At 38.8% G+C, this 25954-nt stretch overlaps 1 protein-coding gene across 1 annotated transcript in view; it reads right to left on the reverse strand.

Annotated features, from left to right (window-relative positions):
- Nucleotides 1–14279: 14279 nt before the first annotated feature.
- poldip3 (polymerase (DNA-directed), delta interacting protein 3) overlaps nucleotides 14280–25954 on the reverse strand; it is a 39734-nt gene continuing 28059 nt past the window's right edge. Inside the window, exons 5-9 of the mRNA XM_039765668.1 lie at nucleotides 24868–25125; nucleotides 22601–22681; nucleotides 22386–22515; nucleotides 17718–17784; nucleotides 14280–15431 (exon numbers count right to left, since the gene is read on the reverse strand). Coding sequence (XP_039621602.1) covers nucleotides 15248–15431; nucleotides 17718–17784; nucleotides 22386–22515; nucleotides 22601–22681; nucleotides 24868–25125 — 720 coding nt within the window. The 3' untranslated portion in view covers nucleotides 14280–15247. The remainder of the gene's footprint in view (nucleotides 15432–17717; nucleotides 17785–22385; nucleotides 22516–22600; nucleotides 22682–24867; nucleotides 25126–25954) is intronic.

Consider the following 25954-nt stretch of genomic DNA (forward strand, 5'->3'; position numbering starts at 1 on the left):
ATTCGCCTCTGCAACAACTTCAAACCTGTTCCAAAAGGCTTCCCAGCTGCCCGTCCCGTCGTAGCGTCCCGGTTTCAACCTTGGTAAATCATGCCTTTCCCTTGCGCCTCTCGGTTCTTAATGTTTGACCTCGGGTTCTTCTTTGCACTGCAGTAACCACCAGGGTGGAGGGGGAAATTCGTCGTCCGCCATTTTCACGTCCTCAGTTTTTTGCAACAGCCGTCTCAATGGGATGCCTCGTCCCGCTTCTGACACCAGTGTAATATCCCTTCCCAGATGGGCAAATGAATCTCGCAGGCAAGTGGTGGTAAATTATCAAATAAAAGAACTAATCAATGGTTTTTATTCACTTTCCATCTTACTTCAACAAGCTGACAACCACAACATAGTCAGGACAAAATAAAAAAAAACAGCAATACACACCCCACAAAAACCCAGCCCACCTACAAGCACCCCACCTTCCCAGCAACCCAGAGGCTGTTTTATTAAGAGTGGCAGTTGTTTCTCTGCCCGCCCTCTTTTTCTTCTTTTTTTTTTTTAACTATTTATAATTAAACACTCTGCCCAGTGGCAATTTCTTTCCCAGATCATTACAATATATATATATATATATATATATATATATATTTTTTTTTTTCCTAAGCAGGAAGCAGTTTGAAGCAAACTGGACTAAAACAGGTGAAAAAAAATCAACACTTTACTACTGTATTTACGCGTGTACAATGCGCACATTTTTTCCCGAAAATTAGCATTAGAAAATCAGGTGTGCGTCATACACGAGGAAATGTAATTCTGTAATGTTTACTTCTTCTGCTTGGGCTCACGCGCTCTCTCGCTCGCGCACTCACACTCTCTCTCTCTCTCTCTCGCTCACTCACACTCTCTCTCGCGCTCTCTCTCTAAATGCTTCCTATACAATCACAATGCGCGTCGTACACGGGGCAAAACAATTTCCGCGATTTTCTTTGTAAAAATTAGGGTGCGTGTCTTACACGAGGGCGCGTGGTACACGAGTAAATACGTGTACGTTTTTCAGAATTGAGCGTTACTGACCGAAGAGCAAACACGATCACTACCTTGTGAGGCTACACCAGATGGCCACATTCCTAACACAATTCTCTCGAGTGCTTTTACACCAGCAGTGATGGAGGGTGGGAGCGCCACTGCCTCACAGTAAGGCCATCGTAGGTTTGCATCTCAGGTCCTCCCTGAGTGGAAAGTGCCTTGAGTAGTGAGAAAAGTGCTATATGAACACAACAAATTATTATTTAAACATCCAAAGTTTCAAAGCTTCTGATTATTGTAAAAATGTTAGTCAGGTATTTCAAACATACTGGACAGCAAGGTAAGCTTACAAGGTCACTCAAACAGGTCTGTGGAGACAAGATGGAACTCTCATTTTGATATGTTGGATTCAGTGTTGCAGCAATTTGACAATTGGTCGTAAACTGTTCAAAGATAGGCCGACTGATTTCGAATCAGATATTAACACATCTGAAAGAACTTGTCAACACATTGTTTAGCACCAGCTCCTATCCACATGCTCTACAACAGGGCTATTCAATTCCAAATTCAGTTGGGCCAGATTTTCAAACCAAGACATTTAACTGGGCCAGGCATTTTCAGCAACAGGTAATGACACATTTTAAATCAACACAAATAAATGTATTTAAAAACAAGTAATGTTTATTCATTGTTTCCCTTTTCAATTTGGACACATCTGCACCTACAATCGGAAGGTTGCTTGTATGAATCCCATAAACGCCAGAAGTGACTCTGCTTTGTTGGTCCCTTGAGCAAGACCCTTAATCTGCAATTGTTTCATACTGGGCATGATGTTAATCTTCATCCAGCCAGGTCATCCAATTTACAGGGAAAACTTTGGGGGTTTGTGGCAGGACTGGCACTACAGCCACCATAAAAAAAATAAACTCACACTCTTTCAGTGTGGTGCTGAGGTGGTCCCTCATGTCGTTGGTGCAGCAATGAGTTGTAATAAGCGCACATCTGACTTGGGCACATCTCAAATAAAAAAAGTACATAGTGTTACCAATAACATTTGTTTCCCTTTTGAAATATGAGACCCCCACACACACACACACAGTTTAAGGGTGTGGTCATGACAGGCAAGGGATTTTTTTTCATAGAATTTAGATAGATAGATAGATAGATAGATAGATAGATAGATACTTTATTAATCCCAAGGGGAAATTAGGGTTATCCTAACCCTAATTTAAACTACTTCATTCACACAGTTTTAAATCACTTATATTACAGAGGTTAAATCTGAGCTCCACAACAACGCCCTTACTGTGGAAATTGATTGTTTAAGAGCAAGGCACCACGTATGGCGTGTAAGTGGATTAGGACATTTATTTTAATGATTTGTCTATAAAATGTCTTTGCACAGAGTTCTTATCTGTCAAGTAATGAATTATTAATTATAATTATTACTATTATTATTTTTTTACTAAATCTTATTTTCTATGTTTCTTTGTTGATGAGCTCCCACTGAGTAACTTATTGGTAACAGAACATTCAAATCTGAATATGTTAACCTATTTAAATAGAAAATTAAAATGACGTATAGAGAAACTGCAATAATTGTCACATATAATTATTTAAAAGCATCAACTAGACAAGAATATTGTATAAATGTACTAAGTACTGTTCTCATTATTAGTTTAATATAATTACGCTGTGAAAACCAGTACCAGTGTAGTGTACAAGTGATAGGTGGTGATGTTTTGTGGGCAGAGCAAGAAGGCATTTGGATTGATAACGAAATGAAATTATAAATTAGTCGTTTATCTTCCTGGAAATTATTATCGGTGTAATGTTTGTGTTTATTTTTGTTATTGCCTGATAAATTTCAACTGCTGTTTCATGCGTCTGGAAATTATTTTTGAAGCATTTGTGGATATAAATCACAGAATTTTACTTTTTTCATTCATGAGTGTTATTATTCCGAACCCTGCTGCTTACACACAAATTGTACTGAGCCTTTTGGCCAATAATGCCACCCCCAAAAATGTGCCGCCCGGGGCGGACCACCCCTAGCTATGCCACTGGCCCTGTAGTCTCCTTACTGTGAGGCAGCTGCTCTACTACTTCACAACCCCTTTAACTGGTCCTTTCCTTTAAAAATGTTTTAAGTGTTTTGATGTGATCAATTATGTGTAATTATAAACATTTACAATTTATTAATTAATAAGAAAAGCCTTAAACTATTCTTCTAAAACACCTTTGCACTTACTGGTTCTACCGGTAGTCCAGCTTTCTTTTTTATTGTGTTACATTTTAGCCAATATAATAAGATACTTTTTATGAAATCGTTCAAATTGTTATTTATATTTCTAAAATCAAAATCTAAGACTAACTGAAAATACAAATTCACTTTGTTACTTACTTTGTGACATCTGCAGAGGTGGAGATACAGTATGCCAGTGACGTGCAGTGAGGTTCATGGCTGATGAGGCACGGACTCCTTCAGAATCAGATTTACAAACATATGAACCCAAAAGAGTAGCTTGTTCACTATTCAATTAGCAACATGCACTGATTACTGGTTATGTTTCATATCTCATCAGCATTCTTTACACACACACATAGGTAAGTTACATATTGGCTAAGAAGGAATGTTACATTCATAGCGGCAAGAGAGAGCGGAGAGAGCGGAGACAGCACATTTGCTCCTCACCCTCCATGTGTTCTAAATTTGCCATTGCAAGTCCACAATTCATACTCGTTCAATACAAATGAAAGTATAGAGAGGTGTACGAGAAAGATGGATTTCAATTTGACCTTAATTGAAATATTTAGTTGTTTTTTTAAAGCTTTTAATTCTGATGCTTTAATCAATTTTAATACAGACAGTCCAACAAAAGGATAACAAGAAAAACAAAAGAATATTTTATTTAAGGTCAAAACTTAGTTTTTAAGCATTGGATTGTTTTTTTTTTCTTAATCTGATCCCATTTTTTTTTTTAAATTGAAAACCGTTTATGGTCTTACCTTTATTTATAAACTAACAAAATACCCGCGCTTCGCAGCGGAGAAGTAGTGTGTTAAAGAAGTAAAGAAAAAGAAAAGGAAACATTTTGAAAATAACGTAACATGATTGTCAATGTAATTGTTTTGTCACTGTTATGAGTGTTGCTGTCATATATATATATATATATATATAGCAAAATACCCACGCTTCGCAGCGAAGTCGTGTGTTAAAGAAGTTATGAAAAAGAAAAGGAAATATTTTAAAAATAACGTAACATGTTTGTCAAAGTAATTGTTTTGTGTATTTGGCGGCAGTGTCACAAAGTTCTTTTCGTCTAGCTGCATCAGAAAATGTACCACGACGTCTGACACGTCTCCTTTTTACTGTTTTCTCACAGCTCGGATTGCTGCTGTCATAATGGGTTTGAGTCTATATATATATATATATATATATATATATATATATATATACATACATATATACACTCACCTAAAGGATTATTAGCAACATCATACTAATACGGTGTTTGACCCCCTTTCGCCTTCAGAACTGCCTTAATCCTACGTGGCATTGATTCAACAAGGTGCTGAAAGCATTCTTTAGAAATGTTGGCCCATATTGAGAGGATAACATCTTGCAGTTGATGGAGATTTGTGGGAGGCACATCCAGGGTACGAAGCTCCCGTTCCACCACATCCCAAAGATGCTCTATTGGGTTGAGATCTGGTGACTGTGGGGGCCATTTTAGTACAGTGAACTCATTGTCATGTTCAAGAAACCAATTTGAAATGATTCGAGTTTTGTGACATGGTGCATTATCATGCTGTATCCTGTAAATACATTTCTAGGGTTTACAAAGAATGGTGTGAAAAGGGAAAAACATCCAGTATGCGGCAGTCCTGTGGGCGAAAATGCCTTGTTGATGCTAGAGGTCAGAGGAGAATGGGCTGACTGATATAAGCTGATAGAAGAGCAACTTTGACTAAAATAACCACTCGTTACAACCGAGGTATGCAGCAAAGCATTTGTGAAGCTACAACACGCACAACCTTGAGGTGAATGAGCTACAACAGCAGAAGACCCCACCGGGTACCACTCATCTCCACTACAAATAGGAAAAAGCGGCTACAATTTGCACGAGCTCACTAAAATTGGACAGTTGAAGACTGGAAAAATGTTGCCTGTTCTGATGAGTCTCGATTTCTGTTGAGACATTCAAATGGTAGAGTCAGAATTTGGCGTAAACAGAATGAGAACATGGATCCATCATGCCTTGTTACCACTGTGCAGGCTGGTGGTGGTGGTGTAATGGTGTGGGGGATGTTTTCTTGGCACACTTTAGGCCCCTTAGTGCCAATTGGGCATCGTTTTAATGCCACGGGCTACCTGAGCATTGTTTTTGACCATGTCCATCCCTTCATGACCACCATGTACCCATCCTCTGATGGCTACTTCCAGCAGGATAATGCACCATGTCACAAAGCTCGAATCATTTCAAATTGGTTTCTTGAACATGACAATGAGTTCACTGTACTAAAATGGCCCCCACAGTCACCAGATCTCAACCCAATAGAGCATCTTTGGGATGTGGTGGAACGGGAGCTTCATGCCCTGGATGTGCATCCCACAAATCTCCATCAACTGCAAGATGCTATCCTATCAATATGGGCCAACATTTCTAAAGAATGCTTTCAGCACCTTGTTGAATCAATGCCACGTAGAATTAAGGCAGTTCTGAAGGCGAAAGGGGGTCAAACACCGTATTAGTATGGCGTTCCTAATAATCCTTTAGGTGAGTGTACATACCTATGTACATGATATATACACACACATACATACATACATACACACACACAAATTATATATATGTGTGTGTGTACGTATGTATGTATGTGTGTGTGTATATATACTGTATATATATATAATGTAGATAGGGGTGTGTGTGTGTGTGTATATATACACTGTATATATATACACATACATATACTTGTGTGTATATTTGTATGTGTCTATATGTGTGTGTATAGCTTTGGTCACTGAGTGCAAGGGAAAAATAATGAAATGTAGTCTATAAGTTATTAAACAGTAAAACATTAACATTTTAAGAAGTAAAGCTACATTGAGAGCACTACTGGAGTGGTTTCGGGTAAACTACATTTTAAAGACTGTGTAACACAACAGTTAAGTAGTACTAACAGCAGCTAAAATGTATATGGATGATCTCTCGGTAGTAGATCCCTTTTGAAAGGCGCTACACAACGGCTGTGGTATAGAAATTACATTTTTACATTACATTACGTTCAAATTTCTGCCTCTGGTAATGTGCCTTACCGGCATTACCAGCAATTAAAGAAAATTAGTTTTGTGTCCTCTGCAGTGTTAAGAGAGAAAGGCTTTGGTTTGGGATAAAAGGAAAAAAGGTGTAAAGAAAGGAAAGTTGCCTTTTTCTTTTATATAGTGTAGAGAGATGTCTTCGCTGACGATATGAGCCTTTTGGGGACAGTCGCGGTGGGTCTTGTGTAGACTGGTGAGACGTCCCCGCCATTAATCGGCTGTGATGGCACTGTCAGTCCTCCACTCCTGTGCGTGTCTTCATAATCCGAGCTGAGGACCTCATAATCGTATACGTGCAAAAGAAAGTGTGAATCGCCTTAATATTATTTTGCCGTGGTGTAGAAAAGGGTCCCGTGTTTGCACTTGTCTGGGCTATAGCGCAGGGGAGGATGAAAAAAATTAAAAGTGCTCACTTTGACTTAAGGCAGAAGCACAGTCAGCGTCTCAAAGGCCAGCACAGCTATGCGTGCGCGCCGGCTGCTCGACTTTTGCTGGGCAGGAGACGCCACTTTTTGCAGACACGTTCACGTGATCAAAAGTCTCCGCTCTTTGGAGGTCATTCATATATATATATAGCAAAATACCCGCGCCTTGCAGCGGAGAAGTAGTGTGTTAAAGAAGTAAGGAAAAAGAAAAGGAAACATTTTAATAATAACGTAACATGACTGACATTGCCATGAGTGTTGCTGTCATATATATATATATATATATATATATATATATATATATATATATATATATATATATATATATACATATACATATATACACACACACACATAAACATATATATACATATACACACATATATACAGTATATATAAATATACATCCACATATATATACATATATATATGTGCACAAAACCACGCTTTTATCAAGGCTTCCGTCGGCTAGTCTTTTGAAATGAAATTTTCCTCCAATCAGTTGTAGCAACTCGCTTTCTTCCGCCTGTTACATTTTTGTAGCTCTGATGTGTACATCATTGTAATAGGTGTACCAGGAAATCATGCATTGACAAAAGCTCCCCTTTGCTTGGAATGCAAAGTGTGATTAAATGCGTTATTTTTTAACGCGTTATGAAGCACATGCATCGAAGTTTCTCAGCTGTGCTTGTGCTAAGAAAAGAAAACATTTTAAAAATAACGTGACACGATTGTCAATGTAACCTTTTGTAAGTAGTGCCTGGAGGATTCAGAGTGTGGAGAAACTCTAGAGACAGCGTGTGTATTAATTTGTGGATTGTTCTGTGAGTATTTGGTGGCAGCGTCACAAAGTTGGTTCCGCAAGACTGCGATGCGGAGCTCAGCTCACAACGAAATGAGGTGAATGGGAGGGGAGATGATGACGTGACTCTCCCACCCGCCTTAACTGTCAATCCCCCCACAAAGACAGTCTCTCTGAATTTGCATAAGCACAGCCCTTCACATGCAATTTTAACTTAGTTACAAAGTGATCAAAACTCTCGTTTATATCATGCGTCCTCTCATTAAACTTGTATCCCGCATTAGCCATGGGCATGACAAACGCCAGCGGCAGCCTGTCTATGAACTTAATTTAAACTTTAGGTTTACACCGTGCTTTGTTTCCGAAGTAGCAGCACTCATGAATATGGTTGTAAATGTCAGTCGCTCGCTTCTTATTGTTTCGCTGCCTTCTCAATTATATAATGCATGTTTTCCTCAGCGGTTTTGGAGCTCTTCCTTGTTTTCTACATATTGTGTCGACAGTCAGTTCACGTGATTACGTGGGAGGCGTGATGATGTCACACGAAACTCCACCTCCACGGCCATCGAGCTCAACTCCATTACATTATATGGAGAAAAATAGGTTCCAGTTATGATCATTATGCATAGAATTTCGAAATAAAACCTGCCCAACTCTTTTAAGTAAGCTGTAAGGAATGAGCCTGCCAAATTTCAGCCTTCTACCTACACGGGAAGTTGGAGAATTAGTGATGAGTGAGTGAGTGAGTGAGTGAGGGCTTTGCCTTTTATTAGTATAGATGAAGTCCATGTGCCTATCCTTCTCCACAAAAATCTCGGTCACGTTCTTTTAAAAGTCCCTCCTTATTTTCCTTTAGTTTCAAAAATCTTAGTCTTCCATTTTGGCAGTCAGTCGGAACAAAAAATAAAAATAAACGGACCGCTGCAGTGCACTTGACTTTCTGATATCACTAACTTATTGGCGCCTCTGCGTAGAAGAACAGCAGCAACGAGAACCTGTTGTGCTCACATGCGCCCCCTTCAGTGCAGCACGGTACTGTCTGCCTTAACTTGTGCCTTTTCACTGCGGTTTTATGTCCAGTCAGCAAGACTGAATATGTCACACACAATCATTAAAGATATTAGAAAGTCAGGGTGTATAATAAACATGTCTGCAAACCTTATATTGGCAACATACAGAGAGAAGGCGACGCGCCAATTGCAAGCATCAACCCCGTGTGTGAGGGAGAGCGCAGTGCCAAGTGAGGTGAGGCTCGTCGCTGCTGCACCTCACGTTTCTCTCCTGTATTTGAACAGGAAATGCGCAAATTCAGTGATTTTGACTTTAAAAATTATCAAAATTATTATAAAACAAATTAATAGCACAGACCAGTGGATACATTTATTTATCATTATTAGTTTTTTTACTTCTCATGATGACAGGTGAGGTCACCTGCCTCCCCTGACCGCATGTCCCTGAGATATGCTCTGGAGAGGAGAGTAATGAAGGTCTGTAGGAATGGTGAATGAATGAGTGTCTGCTTAGAATTCCAAGAGCTAAACTTAAAAGAAGTGGTGAGGTGGCCTTCTGCTGTTATTCACCTAAAATCAGGAGTAGCCTGCCAATAGGAATTCGCCAGGCTGATACAGTGGAGCACTTTAAAACACTGCTGAAAACACATTACTTTAACATGGCTTTCTGATAACTTCATCTTAGTTTAATCCTGATGCTCTGTATATTCAATTAATTATCATTACTATTCATGGTGGCTCCAAAATCTGTGCTAACCCCTACTTTCTCTTCTGTTCTTCTTTTGGTTTTCTGTGGTGGAGATCTGCGCCACCACCACCTGACCAAAGCACCGTGATGTCCCTACATTGATGGATTAAAGGCCAGAAGTAGGGCAGCATGGTGGCACAGTGGTAGTGCTGCTGCCTCGCAGTAAGGAGACCTGGGTTCACTTCCTGGATCTTCCCTTCGTGGAGTTTGCATGTTCTCCCAATGTCTGCATGGGTTTCCTGCGGGTGCTCTGGTTTCCTCCCAAAGTCCAAGGACATGCAGGTTAGGTGCATTGACAATCCCAAACTGTCTCTGGTGTGTGTGTGTGTGTGCCCTACGGTGGGCTGGCACCCTGTGTTGGCTGGGATTGGTTCCAGCAGACCCCTGTGAACCTGTGTTAGGATATAGCAGGTTGGATAATGGATGGATGGATGGAGGCCAGAACTCCAAATGGCCATCATCATCAAGTTCTTTCATGTGAACCCTGAATACCATGAGGACTGATTTATGTTAGGTAGAATGCCTAGAGGGGGCTGGGTGGTCTTTTGGCCTGGAACCCCTGCAGATTTTATTTTTTCTTCAGTAGTCTGGAGTTTTTTTTTGTTCCGGACCTTACTTTTACACTAGTGTTCCCTTATTTTACTTCTTATTTATTTTGTCTTTTTTCTCTTTCTTCATCATGTAAAGCACTTTGAGCTCCATTATTTGAAAATGTGCTATAGAAATAAATGTTGTTGTGAGGATGCAGGGAGTAGAGTTGGCGAAGGTGGATGAGTTTAAATACTTGGGATTAACAGTACAGAGTAACAGGGATTATGTAAGAGAGGTTTACAAGAGAGTGCAGGCAGGGTGGAATGGGTGGAGAAGAGTGTCAGGAGCGATTTGTGACAGACGGGTATCGGCAAGAGTGAAAGGGAAGGTCTACAGGACGGTAGTGAGACCAGCTATGTTATATGGGTTGGAGACGGTGGCACTGACCAGAAAGCAGGAGACAGAGCTGGAGGTGGCAGAGTTAAAGATGGTAAGATTAGCATTGGGTGTGATGAGGATGGACAGGATTAGAAATGAGAACATCAGACTGCAGTGCTTCCCAAACTCGATCCTGGGGACCCACTGTGGCTGCAGGTTTTTGCTCCAACCAACTTCTGTTTTTCATTGGACTCTTAGCCTGATTAAGTGAGTCATTTCTCTATTTTGGAGTCAATGTAGAAATTACAAACTAAGTTTGGAAGATTTTTTATTCAAATGTAATAAACAGTTATATCGAGAAATTGTAGTTTGTTTTTTTTAAGTCGTTATCAGTATTTTCAACCTAATTGTCATTCTGCTTTTCCAGGCGTTCTAGTTACTTAATTGATCATTTACTAATCAGCAAGTCTGACACTGAAGTCGTTGCTCCTTTCATCATCGCGGGTGTCTGCTGTGCTCATTGTTAATTGTCTCATTTAGGGTTGAATGAAGGTAGCAAACTATATAGGAAAAGGGGAAAATAATAGGAAAAGAACAAAAGATAGGTAAGCATTTAAAGCTTTAAAACAAAAAACAGAATCATTTCTAAATGTCTTATAAATGTAAAAAACATACTGTTGTGTTTTTCTGAATGCAGAATAACGAGAAGAGTAAAAATGACCAGCTAATTAAATGAGATCAGTTGTTATTGATTATTATCACCGATTGTGAATCTGATTGGAATAAAAACCTGCAGCCACAGGAGGCCCCCAGGATCGAGTTTGGGAAGCACTGGATTAGAGGGTCAGCTCAAGTTGGACGGTTGGGAGACAAAGTCAGAGAGGCGAGATTGTGTTGGTTTTGTCATGTGCAGAGGAGAGATGCTGGGTATAATCAGTGAGGGGTACTAAGGATAGAGGAACAGAGGAAGGCCTAAGAGAAGGTTGATGGATGTGGTTAAAGAGGACATGCAGGTGATGGGTGTGACAGAACAAGATACAGAAGACAGGAAGATATTGAAGAAGATGATCTGCTGTGGCAACCCCTAACGGGAGCAGCCGCAAGAAGAAGACGACTTACTCTGTGACATCATTAAAAAAAGTGGCGATTACACTGGCCAGCGTTACCAAACCACCACCCAGCAATGAGGGGGGGCTAACTAAGCTTGTACTGCCAGAAATCAACCCATGGGCCACTTTGGGGGCTTTTCTAAGGGGCCCCTTTTTACAGCCCCCTTCCACACTGGGCCAGTGTGTAATTTAACTACAGTTTTCCTAAAATGGTGTGCCTACAAGGGGCCACCGTCTGTGTGTTTGCTAAGTGGTTTCACCAGCAGCATTTCCTAATACACTCTCTGGTATTTTCTGCAGTTCCCACAATCAACTGGCTCCTCTCAGAATGCTCCATTTCTTACAACAAATATCCATCCATCCTGCTAATCCTGAGCAGGGTCGTGGGGAACAATCTGTGAACACGGTGCCAGTGCATCAGTAACTCCACAAGTCTTAGATAACACACTGCTGTTCACATTGTACGTTCGTTGGGTCGTTCTGGCCACACGTACAACTGATAAGTCTCAGATTAAATGAAAGCGACGACATGCACGCCGTAATGAATGAATGAAATAGCTGACAGCGTAAGCTCCAGAGTCTCCACCTTCTCCAATGAGCTTCAGTTTTGCGTATTCCAGCTGTAATGTCACTGCTGCTAGAAACTGATAAACGGGGAAAGAACATCGAGAATATTGACAGATCTCTACAAAGACACACACATCATTTTTAAACAGGTTACCAGTGCAGGGAATATGGCGGATAAGGTGTCGTGTCAGAAACGTGGCCATCGCCTGCGTCAGAGACATTAAAAGACAATACAGCAATTTAGTAATCAATATCAAATTAAATTATACAGAAGCGCCTGTCGCATGCATCTTTCTTCTACATTTAGTGTTCATCAAAAACACTTTATTACACAAAGTGGTTGAATTACTGTAAAAATGTTCATTTATACAAAAACAGTTGTTCTCCATAACATTTATTTTTGTAATGAAAATGATACCCTTTGTCCTGAAAGGAGAAAAACAAAGAACCGATTACAATCAAGTAAAAGAACACATTATACATTGAGAAGTTGTAATCGGGGTTTTGTCTCCAGTGCAAAGAAGAGGTAACCATTTTACACAAAGGGTGGAATATGTCTGTAAGCTTAGGCCAGTAAGCTTAATGTGCATCACAGGAAAATTTATGGAATTATTAAGGATACGATTGAGCAACACCTGGCAAGGACAGGAGTTATTCTGAACAGTCAGCATGGGGTCAGAAGAGGGAGGTCGTGTTTTACTAACATGCTGGAATTCTATGAGGATCCAACAAAAGGATACGATCAAAGTGGAGCTTATGATATTATTTATCTGGATTTTCAGAAAGCATTTCATAAGGTGCCACATGAGAGGTTGGGCATCAAACTAAAAGAAGTGGGAGTTCAGGGTGATGTTTTTAGATGGGTGCAGAATTAGTTCAGACACAGGAAGCAGAGGGTGATGGTGCGAGGAACCGCATCAGAACTGGCCAATGTTAAGAATGGCGTTACACTGGGGTCAGTGCTAGGGCCACTGCTATTTTTAATATTATAAATGATTTAGATAGGAATATAAGTAGCAAGCTGGTTAAGTTTGCAGATGATACCAAGATAGGTGGATTAGCAGATAATTTGGAATCCGTTATATCATTACAGAAGGACTTGGATAGCAGACAGGCTTGGGCAAATGAAATTTAATGTCAGTAAATGTAAAGAATTACACATAGGAAGTAAAAATGTTAGGTTTGGATACACAAAGGGCGGTCAGAAAATCAAGAGTACACCTTATGAGAAGGATTTAGGAGTCATAGTGGACTCTAAGGTATCAACTTCCCGACAGTGTTCAGAAGCCATTAAGAAGGCTAACAGAATGTCAGGTTATATAACATGATCTGTGGAGTACAAGTCACAGGAGGTTCTGCTCAACCTTTATAACACACTGGTGAGGCCTCATCTTGAGTACTGTGTGCAGTTTTGGTCTCCAGGCTACAAAAGGGACATAGCAGCGCTAGAAAAGGTTCAGAGAAGAGCGACTAGGCTGATTCCAGGGTTACAGGGGATGAGTTATGAGGAAAGATTAAAAGAGCTGAGCCTTCACAGTTTAAGCAAAAGAAGATTAAGAGGTGACATGATTGAAGTGTTTAAAATTATGAAGGGAATTAGTACAGTGGATCGAGACTTGTATTTTAAAATGAGTTCATCAAGAACACGTGACACAGTTGGAAACTTGTTAAGGGTAAATTTCGCACAAACATTAGAAAGTTTTTCTTTACACAAAGAACAATAGACACTTGGAATAAGCTACCAAGTAGTGTGGTAGACAGTAAGACGTTAGGGACTTGATGTTTTTTTGGAATAAGTAGATAGGACTGGCGAGCTTTGTTGGGCTGAATGGCCTGTTCTCGTCTAGAGTGTTCAAATGTTCTAATGTCTGTGTGGCCTGGGAGGACACGTAATTTCTTCTGATTCCAAGTCTTGCTCAAAAACTGGAACACACAATGGAAGACTCCGGCGAGAGGACTTCAGATTGTTAACACAGATAATCGATGCCATACAGGCATTCCCTCCTTACTGCTTGCCAGATCTGTTCTGCCCGGTGTGCTCACCTCGTCTGTCAGGTGGTGGTGGCGACATGACAGTAGGCCTGGCCGTGTAAGCACCCACAAATGGCTCCAGTATGTAAGGAAGCCAGTTATCTGTGACAGACACAACTGAAGTTGTGCGGTGTCAAGAGTTAACACAGCATTTCAGATTTCACATATGCCAAAATAACAAACTCCTAAAAATCTGTTCCTTTTAACGTGTGGCACCATTTTTACACAACCACAAGGCAAAATAAAAAAAAAAAAGAAAGAAAAAAGAATCCTGTCATGAAATAAGTGACAACAGATGCTTTGCCATGACATCAATATTAGTGAAGAAAGATAATCACCTGGACACCAGCTTAACTTTGTTCGTTTAATCATTAATCTTAAATGTCTAAAAAAGCTCCAATAACTTCTTTTTTTAGTTTGTTTTAACAAAAATCCCCATTTATGTATGAAGAGGAGACTCCACATCCAGAAAATCTATTCACAAGAACAAAGAAGAAAAAAACAAAACAAAAAACAACAACAAAACAAAGTACAAATATTTGTATTTTCTGTACTACAGACATGGTAGCCACTGTCATGCCCTGTTCGTGATCTTGAGATGCGGCCTTTTAACACCCACGGGATGCTGCTTCCAATTTTCATTTTGCTTCAACCCATTGCCTCATAGTGTTTTTAACAGCACATCACATTGCATTGCATTGCTCCTTAATGAAACCTAGTTAAGAACTTTGTTTTATGAAGAAGGAGTGTGGTGGCAGGGAGCTTTGGGCACTTTATGACATGCCATTTAAGTGAATGTAGTCAAAAGCAACAAAATATATATACTGCATATAAAATAAAATCAATGATAAACTTAGCAATTTACATGTACAGTATAAGGGTTTTATGTTACAATTCTTTATTTCTAAAAAGACGACGGATGCTGATGATAACTACATTGGTAAAGAAGAAGAAAGATCAACTACTTAAGCACATCTTAAAAGGAGTAACGCCCAATTTCCAACTATTATTCTCCGTTTAGTGGCTAAATGAGAATCTGAAAGTCAACTGCCATTTTTGTGTATATGGTACCTGCTGAAGCACATCTTTCAAGTTAATGCAAAAAGTCCACATATATGACAAGGAGGAGGGCAGAGAATCCACACTGCCTCAGAGAAGTGGATGGATTAAAATCGCTCTCAGATTAAAGGCTCAATCAATCAATGCCTCTCTTTAAAAAATCCACAGATCAAGGCCTTATTTACTTTTCATCCCAACACCCTTGACTCGGAATCCCAATCCCTGTTCTCCATCGTGGCTCATACAACCCGATCGCAATTTATATTTTAATACGGAAAGCAGTGGCCTGTGTTATTACAGTCGAGGGTCCCGATGACTTAAACAGAGCTTTCAAGATAGTATCAGGGTCCACTTCAGCTTGTGGCTGTGTAGGGGGTCGAGGATTACTGTTGCGCTGCAGCGAAGCAGGATCCTTCTTTTGCCCAGGCGAGTCACTCAGTCTCCTTATAAAAAAATAAATAAATAAATAAAATAAAATTGGGGGTCAGAATGACGGCCACGTTTTCTTTAGGTAAAGTTTTTCAGTAATACATCTACAAACAGATGAAATTTAAAACTTTAGAAGCTACAAGCAAAATCTGTGAAATGAGATGCACACAAATGATTTAGTTCAAGTCAATTAAATTATAATTGGACAGGCAGAGTACTGTAATAATGCTATGAAGTACTAGAAAATAATATAATTGAGGCTCTTCAGGAGAGTTGGGCTTTTACAAATCTATGTGAGTGTTGAAGTACATACATATCTATATATATCTATCTCTCTCTATATCTATAGCTATCTCTATATATATATATATATATATATATATATATATATATATATATACTATATATACACACACACACATATACATATATATATATATATATATATATACACACACACACATATACATATATATATATATATATATATATATAAATACACATATACATATATATATATATATACATATATATATACATACATACATATATATATATATATATATATTTATATTATCTCACAAAAGTGACTACACCCCTCACATTTTTGTTAATATTTGATTATATCTTTTCATGGGACAACACTGAAGATAGGACACTTTGATACAATGTAAAGTAGTCCGTGTACAGCTTGTATAACAGTGTAAATTTGCTGTCCCCTCAAAATAACTCAACATACAGCCACTAATGTCTAAGCCGCTGGCAACAAAAGTGAGTACACCCCTAAGTGACAAATGTCCAAATTGTGCCCAAAGTGTCAATATTTTGTGTGGCCACTGTTATTTTCCAGCACTGCCTTAACTCTCTTGGGCATGGAGTTCACTAGAGCTTCACAGGTTGCCACTGGAATCCTCTTCCACTCCTCCATGACGACATCACTGAGCTGGTGATGTCCACCTTCCATTTGAGGATGCCCCACAGATGCTCAATAGGGTTTAGGTCTGGAGACATGCTTGTTCACTCCAGCACCTTCATCCTCAGTTTCTTTAGCACGGCAGTGGTCGTCTTGGAGGTGTGTTTGGGGTCGTTATCATGTTGGTATACTGCCCTGCGGCCCAGTTTCCGAAGTGAGGAGGGATCATGCTCTGCTTCAGTATGTCAACAGTACAAGTTGCCATTCATTCTTCCCTCAATGAACTGTAGCTCCCCTGTGCCGGCAGCACTCATGCAGCCCCAAACCAGACACTCCCACCACCATGCTTGGCTGTAGGCAAGACACACTTGTCTTTGTACTCCTCCCCTGGTTGCCGCTACACACACTTGACACCATCTGAACCAAATAAGTTCATCTTGGTCTCATCAGACCACAGGACAAAGCTGATAGAGAAGTATCCCAACAGACTGAAGGCTGTCATTAAAGCAAAAGGTGGTTCAACAAAAAGACATTGACATTGGGGGTGATCCTTTATTTATCTCAGTATGTCTTGTTTTTGATCTTTTTAATAATATTTCTGAACTGTAACTGTGATATCTTTCACTTGGATGTTATAGGTTGCATAGAGATAGGCACCCCTGGTAAAGAGGAGTAAAAAATGAAAAATCACTTTTAGGCGAATTACCTTAATCTAACATTTTGGAAAGAGAGAAATCCAACCTTTAACTGAAGTAAACTTATTCTGAGAAAAAATTAATTCCTCATCAAGAAGTAATTATTTTTTAACAAAAACTACATGTGCCACGATTATTGGTATCCCTGTATCTAAGACAGTGTACAATCTCCCTTTGCCAATAAAACTGTAGAATATTCAGCTATAACATCTGATAAGGCTGGAAAACACACAGCAGGCAATTTGGGCCCATTCCTTTTTACACATTCTCTCCATACCATCAAGATCCTCTCTTGTGCAACCTCCTCTTCAGCTCATCTAACAGGTTTTCAGTAAGGTTTAAGCATGGATTTTGAAACAGTCAAAGCAGAGGTTCAGTTTTGTGTACCTTTAACAATTTTTGTGTTGATTTGAATATACAGTGCATCCGGAAAGTATTCACAGCGCATCACTTTTTCCACATTTTGTTATGTTACAGTCTTATTCCAAAACGGATTAAATTCATTTTTTTCCTCACAATTCTACACACAACACCCCATAATGACAACGTCAAAAAAGTTTACTTGAGGTTTTTGCAAATTTATTAAAAATAAAAAAATTGAGGAAGCACATGTGCTTTAATTAATTATGGAACTATTCATAGCACTGTAAACTGTAAAATGAAAGCACAAGTTTGAGCAGTTCTGTACTTACAACAAAATTGGCTGTTCAGATGTGATGACATTTCCTTGTATGTGAAGATTACATTTCATTGGCTGGCCTAAAAAGAAATGTACACAAAGAGTCACATGGAAATGCAGTGCCAAGGAAATAACTACACAAAATAAGCAAGACCACAACTATTGCATATGAGTGTTATGCTTTAAAGGGATATTTTACTGTTCTTTGTCAAGTGTTTTAGTTTTCACCATCAATATGGAAAGTAAAGGTCTCTGTACGGATCTATCACAATATATCTATATCTATCTTGTATATAAACGCCTACGCGTGGAAGTGTGTGTGTGTCTTTATGGCCTAAGAATGTAATGCTCTGATCTTCACCCTTTCAAATAAATGAATTGGCCCGCTGCACAGTGTCAGAGGTGTTTGCTTTAGCCTCTGACGTCTGAGGTTCAATCCCGAAAGGGGACAAGGATTTTATATGGAATGTTGTTTACCGTGAAGTTTTTTTTAAGGTGTATGACATCGAATGGGACAATGAAAATAATATCATGAGTGCCTAATTAACTGGGCCAGTGGGACAACATCAGAGATAGATCCTCATCCCTTGCCCAGAGGCGTTCCTTTCAATTACCTGATCTGATCATCAAACACATTTAACCATTAGTCAAATATAACACAAGTAAACACAAAATGCAGTTTTTAAATGATGGTTTTTATTATTTAGGGAGAAAAAAAAATCCAAACCTACACATGGCCCTGTGTGAAAAAGTAATTGCCCCCTGAACCTAATAACTGGTTGGGCCACCCTTAGCAGCAATAACTGCAATCAAGCGTTTGCGATAACTTGCAATGAGTCTTTTACAGCGCTCTGGAGGAATTTTGGCCCACTCATCTTTGCAGAATTGTTGTAATTCAGCTTTACTTGAGGGTTTTCTAGCATGAACCGCCTTTTTAAGGTCATGCCATGGCATCTCAATTGGATTCAGGTCAGGACTTTGACTAGGCAACTCCAAACTTTTCATTTTGTTTTTCTTCAGCCATTCAGAGGTGGATTTGCTGGTGTGTTTTGGGCCATTGTCCTGTTGCAGCACCCAAGATCGCTTGAGCTTGAGTTGACGAACAGATGGCCGGACATTCTCCTTCAGGATTTTTTGGTAGACAGTAGAATTCATGGTTCCATCTATCACAGCAAGCCTTCCAGGTCCTGAAGCAGCAAAACAACCCCAGACCATCACACTACCACCACCATATTTTACTGTTGGTATGATGTTCTTTTTCTGAAATGCTGTGTTCCTTTTACGCCACATGTAACGGGACATTTGCCTTCCAAAAAGTTCAACTTTTGTCTCATCAGTCCACAAGGTATTTTCCCAAAAGTCTTGCCAATCATCGAGATGTTTCTTAGCAAAATTGAGACAAGCTCTAATGTTCTTTTTGCTTAACAGTGGTTTGCGTCTTGGAAATCTGCCATGCAGGCCGTTTTTGCCCAGTCTCTTTCTTATGGTGGAGTCGTGAACACTGACCTTAATTGAGGCAAGTGAGGTCTGCAGTTCTTTAGATGTTGTCCTGGCGTCTTTTGTGACCTCTCGGATGAGTCGTCTCTGCGCTCTTGGGATAATTTTGGTCAGCCGGCCACTCCTGGGAAGGTTCACCACTGTTCCATGTTTTTGCCATTTGTGGATAATGGCTTTCACTGTGGTTCGCTGGAGTCCCAAAGCTTTAGAAATGGCTTTATATCCTTTACCAGACTGATAGATCTCAATTACTTCTGTTCTCATTTGTTCCTGAATTTCTTTGGATCTTGGCATGATGTCTAGCTTTTGAAGTGCTTTTGGTCTACTTCTCTGTGTCAGGCAGCTCCTATTGAAGTGATTTCTTGATTGAAACAGGTGTGGCAGTAATCAGGCCTGGGGTGGCTACGAAATTGAACTCAGGTGTGATACACCACAGTTAGGTTATTTTTTAACAAGGGGGCAATTACTTTTCACACAGGGCCATCTAGGTTTGTATTTTTTTTCTCCCTAAATAATAAAAACCATCATTTAAAAACTGCATTTTGTGTTTACTTGTGTTATATTTGACTAATGTTTAAATCTGTTTGATGATCAGAAACATTTTGTGCGACAAACATGCAAAAGAATAAGAAATCAGGAAGGGGGCAAATAGTTTTTCACACCACTGTATATATGTGTGTATATATATATATATATATATATATATATATATATATATATATATATATATATACATATATATATATATATATATACACACACACACACACATATACATATAAATACACACACACACCATACACTGTGTGCACAATTATTAGGCAAGTGAGTATTTTGACCATATCATCATTTTTAATGCGTATATTCCAACTCCAAGCTGTATTAACTTGAATGCTTATTGGATTTAAGCACGTCAGGTGATGTGTATTTGTGTAATGAGGGAGGGTGTGGCCTAAGGAGATCAACACCCTATATCAAGGTGTGCAGAATTATTAGGCAGCTAGTTTTCCTCAGGCAAAATGGGCCAAAAAGAGATTTAACTGATTCTGAAAAGTCAAAAATTGTAAAAAGTCTTTCAGAGGGATGCAGCACTTTTGGAATTGCTAAGATATTGGTGTGTGATCACAGAACCATCAAACATTTTGTTGCAAATAGTCAACAGGGTCGCAAGAAACGTGTTGAGAACAAAAGACGCAAATTAGCTGCCAAAGATTTGAGAAGAATCAAACGTGAAGCTACCAGGAACCCATTATCCTCCAGTACTTTCATATTCCAGAGCTGCAACCTACCTGGAGTGCCCAGAAGTACAAGGTGTTCAGTGCTCAAAGACATGGCCAAGGTAAGGAGGGCTGAAACCCAACCACCACTGAACAAGAAACATAAGTTGAAACGTCAAAACTGGGCCAAGAAATATCTGAAGACAGATTTTTTTCAAAGGTTTTATGGACCGATGAGATGAGAGTGACTCTTGATGGACCAGATGGATGGACCTGTGGATCAGTAATGGGCACAGAGCTCCACTCCAACGTGGAGGTGGGGTACTGGTATGAGCTGGTATTTTTAAAGATGAGCTAGTTGGACCTTTTGCATTGAAGATGAACTCAAAATCAACTCCCAAACCTACTGCCAGTTTTTCAAGACACTTTCTTCAAACAGTGATACAGGAAAAAGACCATGATTTTTATGCAGGCCAATGCTCCATCACTTGCATCGAAGTTCTCCACTGCGTGGCCAGCCAGTAAAGGCCTTAAAGATGAAGGAATAATGACATGGCCCCCTTCCTCATCTGACCTAAACCCTATCGAGAACTTGTGGGCACTTCTTAAACGCTAGATTTACGGGGGAGAAAAACAATACACCTCTCTGAAGAGTGTCTGGGAGGCTGTAGTCACTGCTCCACAAAAAGCTGATCGTCAACAGATCAAGAAACTGACAGACTCCATGAATGGAAAGGCTTATGACTGTTATTGGAAAGAAGGGTGGCTATATTAGTCATTGATTGATTGATTGATTTTTTTTGAAATGTCAGAGATGTTTATTTGTAAATTTTGAGGTGTTTGTTTATTATTCTCACTATAACAGATGAAAATAAACAAGTGAGATGGGAAAATTTTCATTTTTCCTTTAGTTGCATAATAAATCTGCACACTAATAGTTGCCTAATAATTGTGCGCACATATGTATTCCCCTGATGATGTTCACACTCACATTTCCGTTGTGAAACATTCAGGTTTCAGGTTTATTAACATTTTGGATTGACTGATAGCACTGTGTTTGTTTCATATTAAAATTAATCCTCAAAAATACAACTTGCCTAATAATTCTGCACTCCCTGTATATACTCATGTTTAAGTTCTCCCCCAGATTAGTCGGGGCTTGATTTTCTTCCGGTATTATAGAATGTCAGTCGTATAAGTCGAATGTGGAAAACTCTATTGGTCCAAGAGATTATGATATGCTAACGCACACCTGAGAGAGTAACCATGGAGCACACTGGCTTTTTTTTTTCCTATGTATTGTGCCTACGTGACCACACAGCAATACCCGAACTATTCCGAAGTGATGATTGCACTGTTTTGTGTGTTTTGGATCTCACACTCTTATACACCTTTATCATAAGAGCATCCCTTATCTACAATGGAGTGTTTGATCAGAAGAAAATATGAAGCTGGCTTTCAATTAAACATCGTTGAAGTGGCGAAAGAAATTGGTAACTGCAATGCTGCAACAAAGTTCGATGCGTCTGAGAAACTGATGTGAGATTGGAGGAAGCAAGAAGGTGTACAAAAAATTAAAATAAAAATGCGTCTTATTTTTGAATGGGTGTATAAGTCGGGGTCTGATTTTATGATCGATTTTTCTGGTTTCAAGACCTGACTTATACGCGAGATCTATATCTATATATATGCAGTATATATCTCTATCTATCTCTCTCTCTCTATATATATATATATATTATACATATATATATAAATATCTATATATGGAACATATCTGTATGTTTGGAATTGAATATTATAGTATTTTTTTCTTAAAAAGAACCATGGCCATTTTTCCTCATTTGTCACTTGGCATCTTTACAACACTTCTGTCAGAGCAAACAGTTTAAACAATATGATAACTGTATTTAAACTAAAAACCAATAGTTAAATTAAAAATGTAATACCGGAAGATGTGGTCTTACCATCAAGGCACCTGTTATTGTATTTCTTGTAAGCAGCGATGGCATCTTCTTTTTTGACAAACACGACTTCTGCCATACCAGCTTTAACCAACCTGGCTCTCTTCAAAGCACCACAGACGCAGAAAAGCTCCTATGAGTAGAAAATGGATTAAAATTAACAAGATCTGAATATCACAAAGAAGCCAATACCAAAACATATTGAAGATACCACTTACCACTATGTCTTCCTCTGTTACTCTTGGATGAAGGTTATTTACAGTCATCTTTGTTCCTTCCAAAGGACTAAATGCAGGCTGCTACAATGTAAACATAATAGTCATACTTTATCATGTAATATGAGACAAACACAAATGAAAAGATGCCATTATACAGTGCTGACTTGTAATTTCATCCAGAGGATGTCACATATCTTGCCTTAGCTTAAAATTGCATGAATATATATATTCTACAAAACCTTAATGTAAAATGCTTTAGAATGAAAATATCAACAAAGCCAACAGACAGTTAAATGGAGGGTCAAACTTTTAACTGCATTCTAAATCAACTGTGATGGATACCTTCACCATGATTTACAATAAGAGATGTTTTAGCTAGTAAGGACCGACCTAACCTGCTTCATATAAGAGGTGGCCAAACCTGCTACGATGAGTCGCGTTCACTGCAAGGTCACTGCAAATGCTGTTCATTTTGTTCTCAGGTTATGGATGTAAAATAATGTACTGTAATGCAGCCCAAAAATAAATGGTATTGTATTTCTAATAGCCTAAAATAAAAACATGCTGTAACAGCCAAATATAATTGCATTATATAAAATGCATGATTACAGTTCAAAGGGACAAATACTTGAAAAGCAAAACATGCCCATATTGCAGAACACTGAGGAACTGTGAACAGTGCGGTTGTATAGACAAGGGGGATTGGCAACATTAAATTGGCCCGTCTGTGGTGTATGGTGTGTGTTTGTGCGTTCCCATGTGATGTACCGGTGCCTGTCCAGGATGATTGCTGGACAAGCTTCAGCCCCTCATGACTGCTCAAGATTAGGTGGGTTTAGGAAATGGTATGGTATGGCACATTTAAAAAATATATTTTAATTAAAGCATTTTAAACCAAATTTAGTTTTAAATGGCATTAATTTAAAAATTATAAATTTCAATCAAAACTGCTAATTCATAAAGTGGATAGTACAAAATTATGCAGAATGGAATAATATTACCACAACCAAAAGACATAAAATTATCAAAATCCAAATTAGAAGAGAAAAAAAACACAGATTTTAGTTTTCTGTCCTACACAAATGGTTCAACATCTTTCAAAAACGACCAGACTACACACTGCACACGTTTTATTAACTGTTAGAACTGCAGCATCAGGAGTTTATGGGGTGTGTTGTCAATTCATTACTTTCAAACTGTAAGTTGAATTAATAAGGTTACCTACCTTTCATTCTAAATGGGTCACAACAACAGAAATAAGTAATATACACTCAGTGGTCACTTGATCAAGCACTAGGCCTGACAGAGCAAACATTTCAATTCAAATATAATTTGAATTTATATAAAAAAATGTTGTGTTCAAAGGCAAAATCTGATATTCCATTGTAAAAGAAAACCCGGTTGTTTGTTTTACTTGCACTAATTTTGCCATCGTGTTACTCCAGATATTCTGTGCAAAGCTGCAGTATTTTACCGATGTGTTTTTGCTCTTTTTTATGATCAGCCTTTTTGTAGTGTTGAACAGCTAGCTTGTTATCTTCATTAGTAAAACATACAGTCAGAACTCTTCACAATGTTGTCTGGGAGATTTTGTTTTACCCAGCTACTCTGCACGTTGATCTACAAAAGTCAAAATTTTATTATCCCTCCAATGCTAGTCAAAAGTGATCAAATCATTCTATGAAAGAGACAGGATTGTGATTTAAATTCCACATTTTACAAGCTAGGTAATGTGCTACTTCACTTTTACAAAGACCTGGCTTCGGTTCTCAACGTGGTCTCCGAAAGTAAAAAGTGGGCATATTTACTGTGTTCTCATGGGTTTCTGCCTACATCCAAAACATGGGCATATTAGGTTGAATTACCTGGCCTGATACTTGTGCATGGGTACAGGAACACACTCGCCAGTTAGTTCCTGCGTTCCTTTTGCTTAAGATAAACTTGAACTCCCAATGACCCAGTAATGAAATATGTGTCAAAATGAATAAAGGAAGCTGGGAAATGGGTATTTTGTTTACAAGGCAACCACTGAGAAGGCACTTTCTTAAACAGAGAAGCAAATGAACTACAGAATTTGCTCTTCCTTCATGTACAGTATATTTAACTCACACAGAAAGTAGAACTTGCATGTTTGAGCCAAAAAGCCTAACGTTTACATTGTGGTTACCAAACGACAAACTTCCCCTGCTCTTATAAGACTCACTCAATGGCAATATTACTGCTCAAATTAGAATCACACCCAATAAACAAAGCAGACTTTTAAATACCTGTGTCGGTGTTTGCTCTGTTGGGGTTTCAACAGCAGTAGTCTGCTGTGTGACCAATGTCCTTGACACACCGGATAGTGTCTTCGCTTGGACTGTTGAGAAAGACTGCTGCTGCTGCTGCTGTTGTTGTTGTGGTTTTGCAGCCGGTGCTGATCCAACAGGGACGGCAGGTGAAGGTGCTGTATAAGCGTCATTCTGGACTACTTTTGTTAATGGCACGGTACTAGACAAAGAGAAGCGGGACCCACCAGAAGTAGACTGCAAAGGAAAGGAAAATGCATTAAACAGAGAAAATTTGAAACATTAAATATTTTGAATTGTCTTAATAATATTTCAGCTCCTTACAGTCAAAAATCATTGACTTTAAATAGGATTCTTCAGCTTTCAAACTCAAACAAATAGTATATTAAATAATACTCAAATTCAATAATTCTTGTTAATATTCATTAATATTCAAAATGAACAGATTAAATCATTTAAAACAGGTGCACAAATAGTAAAGAATTAGGCAAAAAGCAGTTTTTCATTCAAGTTAATTATACAGTTACTTAGGATTCTAAATAAATAAAAAGAAAACAATCACACAGCTTTACTACTCAACTGTCAAAGTGCATATGGGGCAGAAAATGTGTTGTAATGTGACTAAATGTGGAAAAGTTCAAGGGGGCCGAATACTTTTGCAAGCCACTGTGTGTGTGTGTGTATTGTAAAACTGTATGTGGGTACTACAAGACATGAATAACTGTCTCAGATTACAGCAGCGCCACAATACTTTGGATGATAAATACAATGCAGGGTTATAGTGTGGTGAAGACACCTTCTTCATGTGCTTTTGCATTAACCTACAAATCTTGTACGCTTGCCACTTGCTCCGTTTCTGACCTACTACACTGCAGTACTGCACAAGTTTGAAAGGAACACATTGCTTTCACTCTGCAACATGTTACAGATGTTTTGCCAAAAACTTCTGCTGGTAATGTGTAGTTTCAGTTCTCATAAACACAATGGGACAACTTCACAGAGGTAGAATTTTGAGCTTGGCCTTAGCAATGCTTATTTACTGCTTAATTGTGGTTAATTTCATGTG

The sequence above is a fragment of the Polypterus senegalus genome, chromosome 10 (genome assembly GCF_016835505.1).
Source record: "Polypterus senegalus isolate Bchr_013 chromosome 10, ASM1683550v1, whole genome shotgun sequence".
NCBI lineage: Eukaryota > Metazoa > Chordata > Cladistia > Polypteriformes > Polypteridae > Polypterus > Polypterus senegalus.